Source organism: Callospermophilus lateralis, chromosome 1, assembly GCF_048772815.1.
Source record: "Callospermophilus lateralis isolate mCalLat2 chromosome 1, mCalLat2.hap1, whole genome shotgun sequence".
NCBI classification, from domain to species: domain Eukaryota; kingdom Metazoa; phylum Chordata; class Mammalia; order Rodentia; family Sciuridae; genus Callospermophilus; species Callospermophilus lateralis.
In genome coordinates, this window is record NC_135305.1 from 122,188,667 (window position 1) to 122,207,296 (window position 18,630).

An 18,630-nucleotide genomic window follows, 5' to 3' on the forward strand; every position below is an offset into this window, starting at 1 on the left:
TCTTCATGCACTGGGATGAAGATAGGAATTCTGGCAATAATGGCTAAAGAAAAATTATATAACATTATATAACATTCCAGAAGGCACTAAAAGAAAATAATTTTCTTAACAATTTACATTGTTTTCACTGAAGATAGGAATTCTGGCAATAATGGCTAAAGAAAAAATTACGTGACATTCCAGAAGGCACTAAAAGAAAACAATTTTCTTAACAATTTACATTGTCTTCACCGGCACTGGGATGAAGATAGAAATTTTGGCAATAATGGCTAAAGAAAAAATTATGTAACGTTCCAGAAGGCATTAAAAGAAAACAATTTTCTTAACAATTTACATTATCTTTAAGAGAATTATTAAATATAATGAAAAGGAAAGGTGAAAGTAAACAAACAGATCTGTTAACCTCCTTTTTTGTACACATTTTAAAACAATCTTCAACAGCTGTTTACCCAATTTAAATTAAACCATTTAAATCACGTGAATAAAAAAAAAATTATTTCGATCCATTTTTTCATGAGCGCTAATCATATATGACATATGGACATACGTACATTCAAACACAAAACACAAGTGTGCACACATAATACATACGACACATAACATAATAGTAAAGTCCTTATAACTTTTTACAGGTGAAATCTCCATTGCAATGTTTAAAAACTCTATAGTCAAAAAATAGAACTGATCAGCAAAACATTAACCTAGGTCTGTATGAGCTCAAAAAAAAAAAAAATATGGGAAAGGGCAATAATAAAATAGATATTGAAAAAAGCATTCTGGTTCTGTCGCAGATGTAAGAATAACCAAACTGGAGTTCTGGATATCACATCTTCTTTTTGGTCTGTAGAAATCGCTTTAGTTAATCTGTTTGGAATCCAAATCAGCTGCTGTTTTCCCTGTGGAACACATAAACAGACCCCCGACTCCAGGCAATCACTGGGTCAGGACCTTAGTTAATCTCTCTGGAATCCAAATCGGTTGCTGTTCTCCCAGTGGAAACACACAAACAGACCCCCGACTCCAGACAATTACTGGGTCAGGACCTTTCCATTGTCCTGTTAGAATATCCTTCCAAAGTACCTTGGGCTTATATACATTTTTTGGACACATATGCCTTTCCGCAGCACTAAGCCCTGATGAATCCAAATTTAAAAAGTTTAGAGTAAAAAGGGTTATTTTAAGTTTATCTTTGGGGAATATATACCCCTTCCCAATTCCTTCTTTTTGCTTTAATAAGTACGTTTTAATAGTTTGATGAGCTCTTTCAACTATGCCTTGTCCCTGTGGATTGTATGGGATTCCTGTTATATGAGTAATGCCAAATGATGAGCAAAATTGTTTAAAACAGGTAGAAGTATAACCAGGGGCATTATCTGTTTTTAACTGTTTTGGAACGCCCACAGTGGCAAAATTTTGTAAGCAATGAGCTATAACATCTTTAGTTTTTTCTCCGGCATGAAGGGAGCCCATCAAAAATCCAGAAGAAGTGTCAACTGTAACATGCAAATAGGATTGACTCCAAGATTAACTTGTGGTAAAAAGGTCACACAATTTTGACATTGTTTTATTATTTGTCTAGCTTGTTCCTTAGTTATTTTATAACGCTTTTGTAAAGTATTAGCATTGACATGGAACTTTTTATGAAAATTTATAGCTTCTTCTAGTGTAGAGAAAATATGTATGTCATGTGTAGTTTTATCTGCTAAATCATTGCCCAAACTAAGGGCTCCAGGCAATCCTGTATGTGCCCTGATATGTCCTATAAAGAATGGATCTTTTCTGTCCCAGATTAGACTTTGTATAGTGGAAAGCAAAAAGAAAATAGTAGAGGAAGGGGAAATCCTACCAGCATCTTCAAGGGATACTATAGCATTAACTATATACTGACTATCGGAAAATAAATTAAATACAGAATTTTTAAACATCACAAAAGCCTGTAATACTGCCTTAAGCTCTACCTTTTGAGCTGATTGTTTGGGTACTAAAAATGTAAAAGTTTGATTAGGTGTAACTATTGCTGCTGTACCATTATTTGATCCATCAGTGAATATATTTGGAGCATTCCCGATAGGTGTTTTTCTTGTCATTTTTGGAAAAATTACAGGATGCGATGACCAAAAAGACAATAAAGGATTAGATGGTAAGTGGTTATCAAATGAAACATTAGATTTGCACATGATTATTGCCCAAGTATTTAACTCATTAGCTAACTCATCAATTTGATTCATAGTATATGGAGTAATAATTTTATTGGGAGAAATTCCAAACACTCCATTTGCTGCTTTTATTCCTTTGAGTATTAATTGTCCTACAGCCTCAGGATACCTAGTAAGAATAGTGTTAGGAGAATAAGATAAATGTATCCATAATAATGGGCCTTCTTGCCAAAATACTCCTGTAGGAATATTTTTTGTTGGTAGTACAATAAATAATAAAGGCAAACTTATATCAATTCTATCCAAATGCATATTTTCCATATATGTTTCAATGATTTTTAATGCCTTTCTTGCTTCAGGCGTTAACATTCGGGGTGAATTTGGATCTGATGGACCTTTTAGGATATCAAATAAAGGTCCCAACTCTCCTGTTGGTATACCTAGATAAGGCCTTATCCAATTTATGTCTCCTAATAACTTTTGAAAGTCATTAAGTGATTTGAGTTGATCTACTCGTATTTGAATTTTTGGTGGATGGACCATGGTTGAGGATAATAGAACTCCTAAATAATTAATTGGAAAATTTAATTGTACTTTATCTATTGCTATCTCTAGATTATAATTTTTTAATAAGTTTGTAAGTGTGGCATAACAGTCTAGCAATGTGTTTTTAGCTTTGTGTGCTAATAATACATCATCCATATAGTGAAATATTTGTAGTTCAGGATTTTGATTTCTAAGTGGCTGGATTGCTTTGTTAACATAAATTTGACACATAGTTGGGCTGTTAGCCATCCCTTGAGGGAGTACTTTCCATTCATATCTCTGATCAGGACCTTCATGATTCAGTGCAGGGATAGTAAATGCAAAACGTGGACTATCCTCAGGATGAATTGGAATTGAAAAAAAACAATCTTTAATATCTATAACTAAAACATACCAAGTTTTTGGCAAAGCAGACAATTGAGGAATCCCCGATTGAGCAGGTCCCATAATAACCATCTCATTATTAATGGCTCTTAAATCTTGCAATAATCTCCATTTACCAGATTTCTTTTTGATGACAAAAATGGGAGTATTATGGGGAGATACAGAAGGTTGTATATGTCCTTCTGCTAATTGTTGTTTGACCAGATCATGGGCTGCTAGTATCTTTTCTTTAGTCAGGGGCCACTGAGGAACCCATACTGGTCTTTCTGATTTCCAAGTAATTTTTATTGTCTCAGTGGCCCTTTCTGAAAATCCAACCCATGTCTGTCTGTTCCTTGATCTATTTGTATTGGTGCTGCTATACCTTGTTCTTGTTTTCCTAATCTTTTTCCTTTCCTAAAACCTTGTCTAGTCATAATAGTGGGTGCATTTTGGTTGATGTTATTTGTTAATGTCAAACCTAATTGATCTAGGACATCTCGTCCCCATAAATTTATAGGAAGATGATCCAATACATATGGCTGTATAGTTCCTTCACATCCTTCAGGATCCTTCCAATCTAATACCATTGCACTTCTATGGGGATTAGTCGCCACTCCTAGGCCTCGAAGCGTTTGAGTGGCTTGTTGTAATGGCCAATGTTTTGGCCATTCTTGACGAGAGATGATGCTAAGGTCTGCACCTGTATCCAGTAGCCCATTAAATTCATGTCCTTGAATATTTAGTTTTAGCATGGGGCGAGAATCTAAATTTAAAGACAGCATAGCCCAATCTACACCTGTGGAGCCTAATCCCTTGGAACCTCTTTCTATAGCACGACTGGAAAATTTATCATGTAGGCTTGGTATTATTAGTAACTGTGCTATTCTATCTCCTGGTGAAATTACTGATATACCATTTGGAGAACTGGCTATAATTTTTATTTCACCTTCATAATCGGGATCAATTACCCCAGGACTTATCATAAGTCCTTTTAGAGTAGAAGAGCTGCGTCCCAATAATAAGCCTACTGTTCCTTTGGGAAGAGGTCCTTTCACCCCTGTGGGAATGATTTGAACTCCCATCTCCGGAGTTAGTACTGATCTGGCGGAGGCGCAGATGTCCAACCCTGCGCTCCCTCTGGTTTGTCTGATGAGGGATCTGATGGACAATGTGTCCTGGGCACTACCCTGATAGGGTTGCTGGGTTCCTCCAGTGCTCCGTATATTTGTGGGTTTGGGCCCCGGAGCATTGGGCCCACCTGTCCATTTTTTGGCAATGGAGCCCAATGCCTTTCTCCACGATATCGTGGATAAACACTTGGTCCTTGTTCGTTTTTTGATAATGGAGTACCCTCTATGATGGTTTGAGAACGGCATTCATTAGCCCAATGTCTCCCTCTACGGCATCGTGGGCAAATACCCGGTATTCTACTCCTTTGATACCTAGTTTTGTTAAACCCTCCTCCTATGGGGCAATTCCTTTTAAAATGTCCTGTTTGTTCACAATTGTAGCATGTTCTTGGCCTGGAATCTAAAGCCTGTTTTACTGCAGCTGCCACAATTTGCCCTTGTTCATTAATGTCTCTGGCATCTAAAGCCTGTTTTACTGCAGCTGCCACAATTTTCCCTTGTTCATTAATGTCTCTGGCATCTAAAGCCTGTTTTACTGCAGCTGCCATGACTTGCTCTTGTTCATTAATGTCTCTACATAATTTAATATATGTGTTTAAATCTTCATGTTTCCATGGTCTAATGATATCTCTGCACCAACGATTCGCTTGGTCATAAGCCAGTTGTTTTATTAATGGCATTGCTTGTTCTGTATTCCCAAAAACTCTGGTAGCTGTTTGAATAAGCCTATCTACAAATTCAGCATAAGATTCATTAGTTCCTTGTATTATCTTAGATAATTGACCTTGTAAACCTCCATGTCCTTGTAAAGTCTTCCATGCCTTAACTGCATCTACAGCAATTTGTAAATATACACCAGGATCATATGCAATTTGTTGCTGCTGATCCTCATAAGGTCCCTTTCCTAACAACATATCTAGATTTCTCTGAGGATAACCAGCTGCTGCATTTCGCCTAGCCGTCTCCTTGCAAAATTCCTCATTGGCAACCTTCCATAACAGGTATTGTCCTCCATTTAGCACAGCTTTACACATATTAGCCCAATCTGCTGGCGTCATGTTCAAGTTGTTAATGGATTCGACCAAGCTTACAGTGAAGGGTGCTTGAGGACCATAGGTTGTTACAGCCTCTTTTAGCTGCTTCACTGTTTTGAAATTTAAAGTATGGTAAATTCGCTGCCCTCCTACCTCAAATACAGGGCATGTTAATACTTGAGATCCTGTCTCAGGATCTGAACTATCCACTGCGGGGGTTGGGGGCCTCTGAGCATATGAAGGTGGCCTTGTCAGTTGGACACTTACGTCCTCTGGTGATAGAAAGGTGTTAGTAGCAGTCTCCTGTAGAGGTGGTGCTGTTGGTTGGACACTTAAGCCCTCTGGTGATAGAAAGGTTTTAGTAGCAGTCTCCTTTTGTAACTTTCCCCCTGATGGCTTTTTCTGCTCTAAACTTTCTTTCTCTGTCTGATTAGCTCGAAAGACCTTCTCTTTTCCTTGAATCTTTTCCTCTTTCTGACTAACTTGAGAGACCTCCTCATTTACTTGAATCAATATGTCTTCTCCTTCCTCTACCTTTGTCTGAATTGAAGGTTTTGGACTAAGAAAACCAGATACCAACGCCCACAATGCCAATGTGCCAGCTGGCAGAGTTCCTGGGCTGTTCTTTTCTATTCTTTTTAAATCTTCACCATGATGGTTCCATTGTGATATATTTAACAACTCCTCCTTAAAAAGCCATGGGCTACATTTTTGCATTGTATCAACGTATGCCCTGACTGTTCTTGATTTTACTGAGATGCCTTCCTCCTCTAACAATTTACTTAACAGTCTTTCAGTTTGTTTTTTACTAGTTTCTGATCCCGTATTTCTACTATAATACAACCCAACAAGATGACGCCAAACAAAACCGAGACAGAATGAAATAAAAATGGAACAACAAAAATTCATTATAGCCTTTCTATCCTCCTTACATGTGCATCCGTCCTTTCTCCCTATCTGTTCCTCAGACGTAAATAGTTTTTCCTCAGAAGTGAGCGGTTTTTCTTCCGTCTCACTCATCTCCAGGGACAGGCAACTTAAAACAAAAATGAAGCAAAACAAAAGAGGAATCTTAAAATGGCTCCCCATCCTCTCACCCTGCCCTCAGGGGCGAGCGGTTTACTTACCCTCAGTCGCTCCCCGTGCGAGCCACCAAATGCCGCAGTCTGGCTGGGCACAATTCAGGAGCCACTTGTCAAAAGAAACTAACTTTATTTTTAGAACCACACAAGATAAACAAAACAGCTCCTCAGGAAAAAACCCTCAGAGCCCAACTGCCACCACCGGCTTCCCACATGCCACACACCCCAAAAACCTCTTCCTCCCACAATCCTCCTGCTCTTGAGGCCGATTGGCTGGGTCGCATGGGTGGAGCCAAAAAAGTCCCCCAATGAGCAGCTCCGTGGTCTGAAAGGGCAGGGAAACAGCCCAATGAGCATCACCGCAGAGGAGCCAATCAGCTAGATGTTGCTGGGGCCACTGTGAGCCAATCATCAGCTGGCAGTCTGAAAGTTTGCTGGGGCCCCTTCAGCTCATCAGCTGGCAGTCTGAAAGTTTGCTGGGGCCCCTTCGGCTGTGGCTCTCAACACCTTCACAAACACATACACATACACACCACATTTACGCTGTCTCACACACACACACTGATCATTAATTGGCTGTGACATCCTGTGGGTTGGGGAGCTCAGAGGAGGCTGCTCTGCAGCTGGGACTGTCCCTTAATGCACTGACCCCTGAGCTACTTGGACAGTGTTCCCAGTTATTGAGGCAACAAGGCCATAGCAGAGGGATCTAGGTGGTGCCTCACAGTGTCCACTGCAATGATATAGTTGATATTCCACATCTATGGGTGTTGTATTTGTGGATTCCACCAATCATGAATTAAAAACATTCTGAAAAAAATTTTCATCTGTGCTGAACTTTAGTTCTAGGTATTATGCTGACTTTATTTTTAGGTATTATTCTCCAAATAATACTGTATAATAGCTATTTGCATATCATTTATTATGTGTTAGATTGTATCAGTAATATTATTATGTGTTAGATTGTATCAGTAATATAAAGTGTGTGGGAAAAGGTTTGTGGTTTTATTTAAATACTATGCTGTTGTATATAAGGGATTTGAGTATTCACAGGTTTTCATGTCCACAATGGGGTACTAGAACTGATGCCCAGAAGATACCAATGTGAATTCTACATATATTACAATAATAATGAAACATTTAAGACTACAGTATGAGCCTTCTGAATCTTACCTAATAAGAATACAGTGATATAGTAGAACAAAGTAATTTAAGCTAAAATAGGTCACGATTAATTTTAGTATGGAAAAGGATTTGAAAATGATCATGAAGGTATTATTTATGTATATCAAAACTGAAATAAGATGAAATGACATAAGAAAACCACATTTGTCTTTTTCATGAGATAGTGTCTGTTAGATCTGGGTGCATATTTTGAGGGGGATGGGTATTAAATATGTTTGAAAGAATAACATAAATTCCTTCAAAATATATAGAGTTAAACATTTCCCCCCTTTTAATTTGTGTCATATATGAATGCAGCCCTAATTTTCAAAATATGCTTTTGTTGATATGTTTAATAAGAATGAGAAAAAGTCTTCCCAGAGGACTAAAAAAATGGTGATCAATTCCAGGAAGTAGGGACCAATTAGGTGCCCTTTAAAAGTAATAATAAGCTTTTATTTAGTCAATGTTTTGCTGTATTGTCCTGGCTGGCTTCAAACTCCTGGACTCAGGTATCCTCCTGCCTCAGTCTCTTGAGTAGTGGGACTATAGGCATGCACCACCACACCCAGCCCAGAATGATCTTTAAATTGTGCTGTTTTCTGATTTATTGTGGAGGACTGGTGACTGTTTAGGACAGTTTAATGAAGTTAAGTGTACCAGGTAGGACCTGAAGAAGAAATAAGGCAGAAGCTTGTGTGTGTGTTTTGAAGATACCAGTAACAGAGCAATCTTCATTTTGGCTAATGTGGATCCTTCTTTACGCAAGCTGCAGTCATATATTTTTTCTCCTTTTAGGTGTCTGGGAGAACAGCAGGCAGCTCTGCACAGTGGAAAAAGCTCTACCCAATCAGCTGAGAGCAGCAGTGTTGCAATGACTCCCACCTATGTGGACAGCCCACGAAAGGTAAAGGAGGCCACTCCTGTGGGGAATTGCCGAATGCTCGTAGAGACCCAATGTGTAGGGCAGAATGGATAACCCTTCCAATCCAGGATTGAATGTGCTAAAACTTTGGATGAATTCTTCCCACACTCTTTTAAGGTTCTATTACTTTTACAATCTTTATTCACAAACTTTCATATTCAAGTTGTAAGGAAGATAAATTCTAGTTAAGTGCAGTTATAAAAGAAAGTAAAACTGAACTCTATTGGTTCAGTCCTGAGATCTGACTTGAGTTTTGAAATTGGCCATCTGGTTTTATTTTAGCATCATTGTTAGTTTTCCCAGTCAGGACTACAGTGCTTCTGAAGAACCTTCTAAAAGGTTTCATTGTTCTTTACTAATGGAATTACTATCAGTTTTCTTAGACTCCTGAGAAATATAATCAGACAGAAGCGTTCTGGAGAGAGTAGAACAAAAATAAAAAATTCCAAGATTTTATACCTCTACAAGGAATAGCAAGTGCAGTAGAAGGGCAGAAAACTCTATAGGTGAGGTTTTTTATCTTTTAAGACCAATAGACTTGACTTTGTTATCTTATCTCCTGAGAAATTCAAAATCTGAGATTATTCTGCTGTGGTAGGATGAGCTGAATGTACTTCTCTTATCTGGGAGATGAAAGAGATTCAGTGATTATATTTGATCTCTCCAGGCTATCATTTTATCTCCATGTCATAAAAATATTTCATGTCATTCAATATTTTTCAAAAGTATGATTTTTTTTTCCTTACCAGGAATCAGGCACTGTACCACCAAGTCATACCTCCAGCCTCAAAATGATTTGTAAAAATAGCTATGAGCTGAGGTATAGTTTAGTGGTAGTGTATATAGTTATGTAGTTAGTATGCACGAGGCCGTGTGTTTGTTTCCCCGGCACCACACACACACAAAAGCCATATAGTCAGGCATGGTGGTGTTTGCCTATAATCCCAGCAGCTTGAAAGGCTGAGGATCACAATTTTGAGGCCAGCCTCAGCAACTTAGTGAGGCCCTGAGCATCTGTTTCAAAATAAAAGATAAAAAGGGCTGGAGATGTGGCTCAATGGTTAAGTGCCCCTCAGTTCAGTCCCTGGTACAAAAAAAGAAGAAAGCCATATAATATTTAATCATAGGAATGTAACTTCATTTGGACATTTTAAAATTAGAATTATAGATGATTTCTAATTTTGAGATAAATTTTGTTAATTATTCTATAAGTTATAATCTGTGATACATCACAATTATAAATAACGTTACAATGACCTTCCTCACAATAATATTTTGAGCATATCTCTGATTATTTCCTTAGCATAAGTTACTAGAATTATATTACTGGAATTACTCAGATGGAGGGATTAATATATGAGACTTGTGGGGCTGGGGTTATAGCTTAGTGGTAGAGCACTTGCCTTATATGTGTCAGGTGCTCATATTAAAAAATAATGAGACAAAAATGCCATCTGAAGCTCTAGGCAAGTTATAGTCTATATGGACCAGTGGCCAGCAAACCTAAATATATACATTAGGCTTTTGGGCCAAAAAACAAAATAAAGCTATTACATAGGTACTTCTATAAACATTTAACATTATAAAGCAGTTTATCTCTCTCAGACTGTAAAAAGACAGTAATTTGCCAGATTTGGACTACAAGCTATAGTTTATTGATTGCTGCTCTAGGGAGTAACTTTAGGTTCCAAGAAGAACTGGTGTGCAAAGAATGTTCTATAGAAAAAGTTTTTTTTTTTTTTTTTTTTTTTTTTAACCTGTTCTCATGTGTACATGAATCTTAGCATCATCAGCACTTCTGCCAATATATGTTCTGGCAGAGAAGAGTCAGGAATGGAATAATGAGGTACAAAAGTCCCTTGTGTGCTGCCCACTAGCTTTTTTAGTTGTTTGTTTTAAACATTTGTTTATTGTCATCTTTGAGGATTTTAAAAAGTGCCAAGGATATGATAGAGAAATTGTAGAATCACAAACATTTAGATTAAAATATACCAAACACCAAATGATTAGGTTGCTATTTAGAACGTTCTCCTGATCCTTCCAATTGAACATTTAAATCCAGCATAGTAACTGTTACTATTGCTGGACATAGACTCCCAAGTTTAGAGAAGTGGAAGGAAAACTGCTATGAGATGTCCTGCTGATATCCTCAGAAATTCTCAGCCATGTCTTTAGGTATCATTTTGTGTTGGCTGCATGAGCAGTACCTGCCTGTGTTTCTCCATAGCCTCAACTTTCCAAGGTTTGTTTGCAGTGGCTAATGGGGAGTAGCAGCAATATTGTTTTCAGTGGCTAATGGGAAATAGCAGTAATATCGCTAAAAAGAATATTCAGAAATTTCAATAATTGTAAAATTATTCTACATTTGAGTTGAAGAAAAATTGTTTAGGAAAGTAGAGACATTGATCAGGAGCCACTTCTGAATTTTAGTTGTAATCAGCATAAAAATAAAAAGATTTTGAAGGGACAGAGGCTGTTTGGAAAAATCTTCTATGTCATTTTTGTTTCAAGTACATGACCATTTTCACCCCATATGATTAGACTGGGGGTAGACAGCTTCAGAAAACCCCTCAAATGAGTGCTTGTGTATCTGACATTCTATGTATCTTAGCTTCTTGATGATTACACAACCAGTGGAGGAGAAGGTATGGCTGCTTCTGTACTGCTGTGTGCTTAGACGATTAATAGAGACTTCTTCCTGCATTGAATCCTCTTCTCCCATCTGGCTGCCATGTTCAATAACAGGCAGAAGAAACCTGATATCTCAGTATGTTTCTTGTCACCCAGCCAGGCGGGAGGCCAGGATGTTGCTACTATAGCCTTTGCCCTGTCATCCCCCAAAGCTGTGGCCTTTCCCTCTTCCTTGCCATAGGTCTGAAGGAATTTCAGAGCTATGTGGGAGGGCAAAAGCATCCAAGCCACACTCTTGGCAGACCTGAGGGAGCTTGGACACACCTTCTAACCCAGGTGCTTTCTCCCACACAGATGGGATATTCTGCCCAGGAAGGTGTGAGTTCTTGCTCATACTCTGCATGTGGATATTATCTTTCTGGGTGGCTCTCTCGCCTTATCTCTTTCTTCTTCTTTTTTATTTTGTATTTTTTTACCCCATTTCCCTCATGGGTCCTTGTTTTTCTCCTTCTCTTCTTGTTTTTATTTTTATATTTTATGTTTCATCTCCTTCTTCTTCCCCACATGGTTAACCGCTGGTACACACTCCATTTCTTCACTCTCTTGCACCTGCTGCTGTTGTTGCTGCTTCCTCCTCCTCTGACTTCAGGATGGGGCCTTCTTTATGGAGTTTGTCCGCAGTCCACGCACAGCATCATCTGCCTTCTACCCTCAGGTTAGTTCAACTCCAGGGCTCTGCAGCCCTTGCATGCCTGCCCATCAGCAAAAGCCATGAGCTAGCCTTCTGTTCAGCTCCGAGCAGATGGAATTGACTGAATCTGAGTTTGAGTTGCAGTCAAAATTTGAATTTGATCTCTGAGGTATCATCTCTTCCATGTTTGCAGTGATGGTAGAATAGAAGAGATTCATGTAAGAGGGACGCGTGATCCTCCTGATGTAATCAATTTTCCTCATTGCTGCCTGACTAGTTCACATGGGTGCTATGGATGTCCTCACATTGCATTATCTTCCCTTTTAACTTTTATAAGCAACATTAAATATGTACACTTAGCTGGGATGTGGTGGTGCCTGCCTGTAATTTCAGCTACTGGGGAAGTTGAGGCAGGAGTTTCCCAAATTCGAGGCCAGCCTCGAATTTAGCAATGACCCTGTCTCAGAATAAAAAGTAAGAGGGCCGATACCTACAGTCAGTGGTAATGGGTTCAATACCCTTTACAAAGAAGAAAAAGAAATATGCATACTCAAGGACTGGACATTCATTATTTTCCTTCTAGTACTAGATGGATTTTTAATATATGGCAAGAAGTGGTGAATAAACAAAGCCAACATTTACAAATATGTATGCTCTGTGTTTTGGGTTAATGGTGTCTGACCCTGGGTAGTTTGCCTACCCTCTGGGCTTCACTCAACTCATTTGTCAAATAAAAGATTTAGACTAGATTTTTAAGGGCTTTCAAGCCCTTAAAATTCTTCACTTTTCTTAAGTATTTCAACTTACAATATAACCTAAAAGTTAATTACAGAATTAATTACAGAATTACAGAAATGGAGAAATTGTGGGATGAAGTTGCTTTATACAGCATAGGGTAGAGCTGCGATTTAAATACAGGACACATAGCCTTGACTTGAGACTTGCTTTATAATTAACAATAACTGTTTTAATAGGTCCCTGGTGAAGGGAAATAGTGTTCTTTCCTTTACTGAGGCCTCTAAGTAGTATAGGAAATTGACTTTAGTTATAGAGAATCCAGTAAACAGGGTTCATGCTGAATGAGGCAATGTAAAGAGGATGGAATTGGGCGGTTCATATTTCTTATTTAATAGATTTCAAAAGCATCATTTATTGTGTGCCCACTCTGCTGGTGCTTTGTAAACAATCTTTAGTTCAACCTATAAGGTGAAGTTATTATCAATCCTTCTTCCAGATGAAAACATCAAGTCTTAATGAAGCTAGCTGATCATAGAGCACTCAACTAGTGAGTGGTTAAGCCCTTACACTGTGGATTTGGTTAACATTGGAGTCTCCCCTTTAATAGGAGATCAGATATTGCCATTCTTGTTGTGCAGGTCTTTAGATGTCTGTATCTACCTGTTCTCATGAGTTCATGACCCTGAGTAAAAGCGTCTCAGGACCTCCATGTCCTAATCCAAACCTTTCTCATGTCTGAATGTGGGAGGCACACTTGATTTTTTTGTTTAAAACAGGCTTGCATCAAACCATATTGTCTTTTGCTTTCTACCTAAGACATGCCCTTGTGAACAGTTTTGGACTTAGATTAGAATTTAACATAATAAAAACCAATAGGGCTGCAAGAGAGTTATTTAATAATAACCTGATAATCCATACACTTCATGTGGTAGAATTCACCTGTAGGACAAAAGTGTGATTCTTTTTTTTTTTTTTTTTTTTTTTAAAGTGTGATTCTTTACAATTGGGAATAGTACATAAAGATCAGATTTTGGGAGAAGCACATAAAGTTTATATTACCCACCAGGTGTATTGTTAAAAAATGTGTAAATTGTTTACAAAATTAACTCATATTAGAGGTAGTAAGGGAGCTCCCTACATATATACAAAATTAAATTGTACATTTTTAATTGTTTTATGTTCACTTTCTTTTTTTTTTGGTATGGGAATTGGACCCAGCCTTTTTCAGTTTTTATTTTGAGACAGGATCTCACTAAGTTGCCCAGACTGGCCTTAGCATCCTGAGTTTCTAGGATTTTGCCCCATGTCCTTTTGAGTATTAGAAATAATATATTCTTTTCAACAAATTTCAATGGAATGGAATCATAAGGAGCCTATTTCTGATGATAGTGCAATTAAGTTACATGTCAATGAAATACTGATAATAGAAAACCCCCATATATTTTAAAATAAAATAACATACTTCTTTTTCTTTTCTTTTTCTTTTTTTTTTTTTTTGTTGGTACCAGGGATGAACCTAGGTGTGCTTAACCACTGAGGCACATCCCTAGTGCATTTTTATTTTTTATTTTTGAGACAAAATCTTGCTGTGTTGCTTAGGGTCTTGCTAAATTGCTGAGGCTGGCTTTGAATTCTGGATTCTTGCACCTCAACCTCCTGAGCATGTGGGATTAAGGCTTGTGCCACCATGCTTGGCAAAGTAACATACTTCTAATTAATGTGGCAGGTATGATATAAATACCTAACATTGAGCTGGGTATGTGATGGGCATGTTGTCAATAATGATTAGGATTAGTATAGTCATCTTTCTATGTCCATCCACAGATTCAACCAATTGTGTATCAAAAATATTCAGGAAAAAAATGCATCTATACTTTACATGTACAGACTTTTTATTGTCATCATTATTCCTTAAGCAATACAGGACTGGGATGTAACTCTGATAAAACACTTGCCTCACATGCATTAAGGCTTGGGTTTGATCCCCAGTTACAAAAAAGAAAAGACGAAAAACTAAAAACAAAACTAAAACAAAAAACCCTAAGCAATACAGTATGACAACTGTTTGTACAGCACTTGTACTGTATTAGGTATTATACATAATCTAGAGATAATTTGAAGTATATGGGTGGATGTGTACAGGTTATATGTAAATAGTATGCCTTTTTTTTTATATAAAGGACTTTTTTTTTTGTGTGTGTGCATGGGGGTGGGGTGGGGTGGGGTTTATTGGGGATTGAACTCACGGGCACTTCACCACTGAGCCACATCCCCAGCCCTATTTTGTTTTTTATTGTGTCTCACTGAGTTGCTTATCGGCTTACTTTTGCTGAGGCTGGCTTTGAACTTGCAATTCTCTGCCTCATCCCCCTGAGCTGCTGAGATTACAGGCATGCACCATCACACCTGGCTTTTTTTTTTTAATCTTTTTAAAATTGGGGATTGAATCCAGGGGTATTTTGTCACCGAGCCATATCAGTCCTTCTGTTTTTTTATTTTGGTCTTAAAACAGGGTCTCGTCAAGTTGTTGAAGGTCTTTAACGAGGCTGCCCTTGAACTTGCCATCCTCCTACCTCAGCCTTCTGAGTAGCTGATGTTATGAACATGTACCACTTGCTTGGCGTCCTTGGATTTAAATATCCTGGGGGTCCTGGTGTCCTGGAACCAATTCCCTGCAGATACTGAAGGGTGATTGTTACCGTGTTGCCAGATTATAATCTCAATTTAATGCATCTCTGCTTATTAAGGACTAGTCCCTCTCTGCTTTTTCTTTCCACCCTAATCCAGGACCAGAAAATATCAAATGTGTAGTTAGCCCCTTAAAAGAAAGGAGCTACATGTTAAAAGACTATCAGCTTTTAGGCTCTGGTGTCAAGCTGCCTATCACTCCATGAACTGGTGCAAACCTTTCTCTTTGCCAACTGCACTAACCTCCCCCAACCTTGGGTTTTTTTATCTGCAGAATGGGACTAATAATTCTGCTCTTTTCATAGGGTTGCTATGAGAGTGAAATGAGATGAAGCATCTCTGTGGTTAGCTCAGACCCGGCTCACAGTCATTCCTTTTTTTAAAAGATATTGATGGACCTTTATTTTATTCATTTATTTATATGTATATGTGGTGCTGACCCAGTGCCTCACACATGCTAAGCAAGTGCTCTACCACTGAACTCCAACCACAGCCCCTCACAGTCATTTTTTATAGTGGATCTGTGTATGGTTGAGGGAGTCTGGAGTGGGAGGGAGCACAGGAATATAAATCAGTGAATGAGCTTGATTGAACTAATCAGCAATTTTCTCAATGTGTCTAAAAATGGGCTTCAACTGGGTGGCCTTTTCCACCCTTTCTAGCTCTATGATGACCCTGCTGGATCTTGGAATATAAAGTCCTCAGTTCTTGCTGAGTTGCAAAGGTGATGCCATGGTTTTTTGTCCCTCAGAGTAGGTCTTTACTGAGAAGAGATTATTGTTAGTTAAGCTGGGGGGAGGAGCTATCACTGCAATCCAACTTTACTAAGGTAAAAAAAATTACCTGTAAAACTAAAGCTGACAATAGTACACAGGGGGTTCCAAGTAACAGAGTTGTGTGCCACAGTTGGTGGTCCCTTATGCCACCAGTTAATCATTTTGACTGTGATGAATTTGCCACTCTTTGTTTGATAGCTAGAGTAGAGTTGCAGTTTTCCTGTTCTCTAGAAATTGACTTTTGTCATCACAAACAAACATAATTAAACATAAGAATTTGGAGGGCATGAGAAACACTTGATCAGGTAATTTTTTTTCTTAGGAGTTAACCTCATGATGTCTTCTGTCTACAGTTCAGAGCCTAAAAGGACGTGGTGATCAAGAGAGGCCCTGACACATGAGACCTTAGTCAGTATTAGGGCATCTTCCCTTTCTTGACTCTTTGATCCCCAGCAGATACTCTCATAAGGAGGCTTAGGTCCCAGCAGCCCAGCCCAGCCCAGCATAACAGGTTGGATTTGCATAGTAAATGTTTCTGGAGTCACTTTGTTCAGTTATCTCCATGTCCATGGACACACTCCTCCCAATATACCCTGTAGCAGCCTCCTGTGTGGTCTTCTGCTGCCATCCAGATCCTTTCCAATCTGTTTTCTATCCTGCCTCCAGGGTTATTTTCTGAAATGAAGTCTGATTATATCATCCATCATTAACCTTTCCAAGCCTTTCTTTCCTTTGGGATAAAGATTGAAATGCTTATTTTTATTTATTTTTTTAATATTTATTTATTTTTTGGTTCTTGGCGGATACGACATCTTTGTATGTGGTGCTGAGGATTGAACCCGGGCCGCATGCATGCCAGGCGAGCGCGCTACCGCTTGAGCCACATCCCCAGCCCCGAAATGCTTATTATGCATGAAAGGTCCTGCACAATTGGGGCCCCAAACTTTCCAGTCTCATTTTCTTCCTCATTCTCATCCTCACTCTTATACTCCAGTGACCGCTTTAAGCACCAGATTTCCTTCTGCTGCTATGCCCTGGCATGTGCTTTCCCTGACTATGTCTGGTTAATTCCTCCTTGAGACAGATCCCATATCAGGCACTTGAATAATTCTTTTTTCAGCATCTCATTTCTCTCACCACTTCACATTTGTATGACTGGAATTTTGTACTCACCTTCCACATCCAACTAAGCTCCAAGGGGACAACTATAATGTCTGTTCTGTTCACTGTTAATTCTTCAGCTCCTAATCCAGTTCCTGGCTCATAGGAGGTGCTCAGGAAATATCATCTCTGAGATGTTGGTAGGGAAGACAGGCACAGAAAACAATGGGGCCCTTTTTGTTTAAAATAATAGGATTCCCTATTTGTCCCATTGACAATTTATAAAAAACCCTGAAATCCAAGTCAAATTCTGGTTTAAGTATGTAAGAGGAGGAGCCTGTGATGACACGTAGCCCCAGACAATTGTACCCTGTGATGTCCCCAGAAATGCTGGGTTCTGTAGAACTTTGGGACCACATCTGTTAGGGCAGCAGTTTTTAGTGTGTTCATGGACAAAAGTTTCTGGAGAGTCTTAAGATTGTGATGTGTCCAAAAGTGCCTTTTGCTCAGCGTTCTTTCTTCTGAGACATATATGAATAGAAGGCTCATATATCCAAGGACTCAATCCCTCCTGAGGATCTCTGGGACCTACTAACCAACTTTACCCTAACCTAAACCCTCAACACTAGCCAGGTTCTTACCTGAAGTCTTTGTGCAGGGCTTCCGCAAAGAATCAGGATGTTCAAATGTCCCCAAAATGTATCTGGCCTTGCTATTTTTTTCTCCTCGCTTTAAATTTGAATTGATTGGAAATGCTTAAAAGGAGATTTCATACAAAAATCCAAGTTTCTGTCTTGCATGTAAATAAGCTAGACACTAAGTCTGGTTTCCTATCTAGCAAAAATCACATGTCTACCAAGCAGCGTGCAGCCCTTCCTGTTTTTAAAAACAAGTACTCAGCCCTTGTCACTGTGGTACATGCCTACTACTTGAGAGGTGGAGGTGGAGGTGGAGGCGGAAGCAGGAGGACTACAAGTTCAAGGCTAGCCTGCCAACTTAGTGAGACCCCATCTCACAATGTAGTTTAAAAAGGGCTGGGAATGTTGCTCTAGCATGCAGGAGTCCTTGGGTTCAATCCCTAGTACTGCAAAAAAAAAAAAGAAAAAAAAAAAAAAAGAAAAACAACAACCCCAAACCTCCAAAACTCAGCCAGATGTGCTTCAATATGTTTTCTACAGCCCAAGTTTTGTTTCTTTCTTTTTTTTTTTTTTTTAGTGTTGGGGATTGAACCTAAGACTTGTGCATGCTAGGCAAATGCTATACTACTGAACAATACCTCTAAACCGACACACATTTTTTGTTTGCAGTTTTTGCTTCTTTGCTTCTACAGTGATGGAAATATTGTATTTTTGTACTGTTCAACATAGTAGCCCCTGCTCATATATAGTTATTGAGGGGCTTGCAGTGTGGCTAATGTGATCTAGGAACTGAATATTTAATTTAATTTTTGTTAATTTATATTTTAAAGAGCCACATTTAGCTAGTAGCTACTGTATTGCATAGTCCAATTCTAAATGTTAAAAATCTTATTGTAAATCAAAAATTACTTGATTATACTAAAATTTCACACTTTTCCTACATGCTTTTTCTCTTTATTGGGTT

General features: G+C 38.6%; 1 protein-coding gene across 13 annotated transcripts in view; it reads left to right on the forward strand.

Moving 5' to 3' along the window:
- The window catches only part of Depdc5 (DEP domain containing 5, GATOR1 subcomplex subunit), a 147,983-nt gene that overhangs the window by 94,654 nt on the left and 34,699 nt on the right, over positions 1–18,630 (forward strand). For 7 of the 13 annotated variants that reach the window (XM_077108702.1, XM_077108704.1, XM_077108711.1 and 4 more), the window contains 2 exons: positions 8,277–8,385; positions 11,684–11,749. In XM_077108702.1, coding sequence (XP_076964817.1) covers positions 8,277–8,385; positions 11,684–11,749 — 175 coding nt within the window. Of the gene's footprint in view, positions 1–8,276; positions 8,386–11,683; positions 11,750–18,630 lie in introns of those variants that run through there. The other 6 variants (XM_077108706.1, XM_077108709.1, XM_077108714.1 and 3 more) reach the window with 2 other exon arrangements.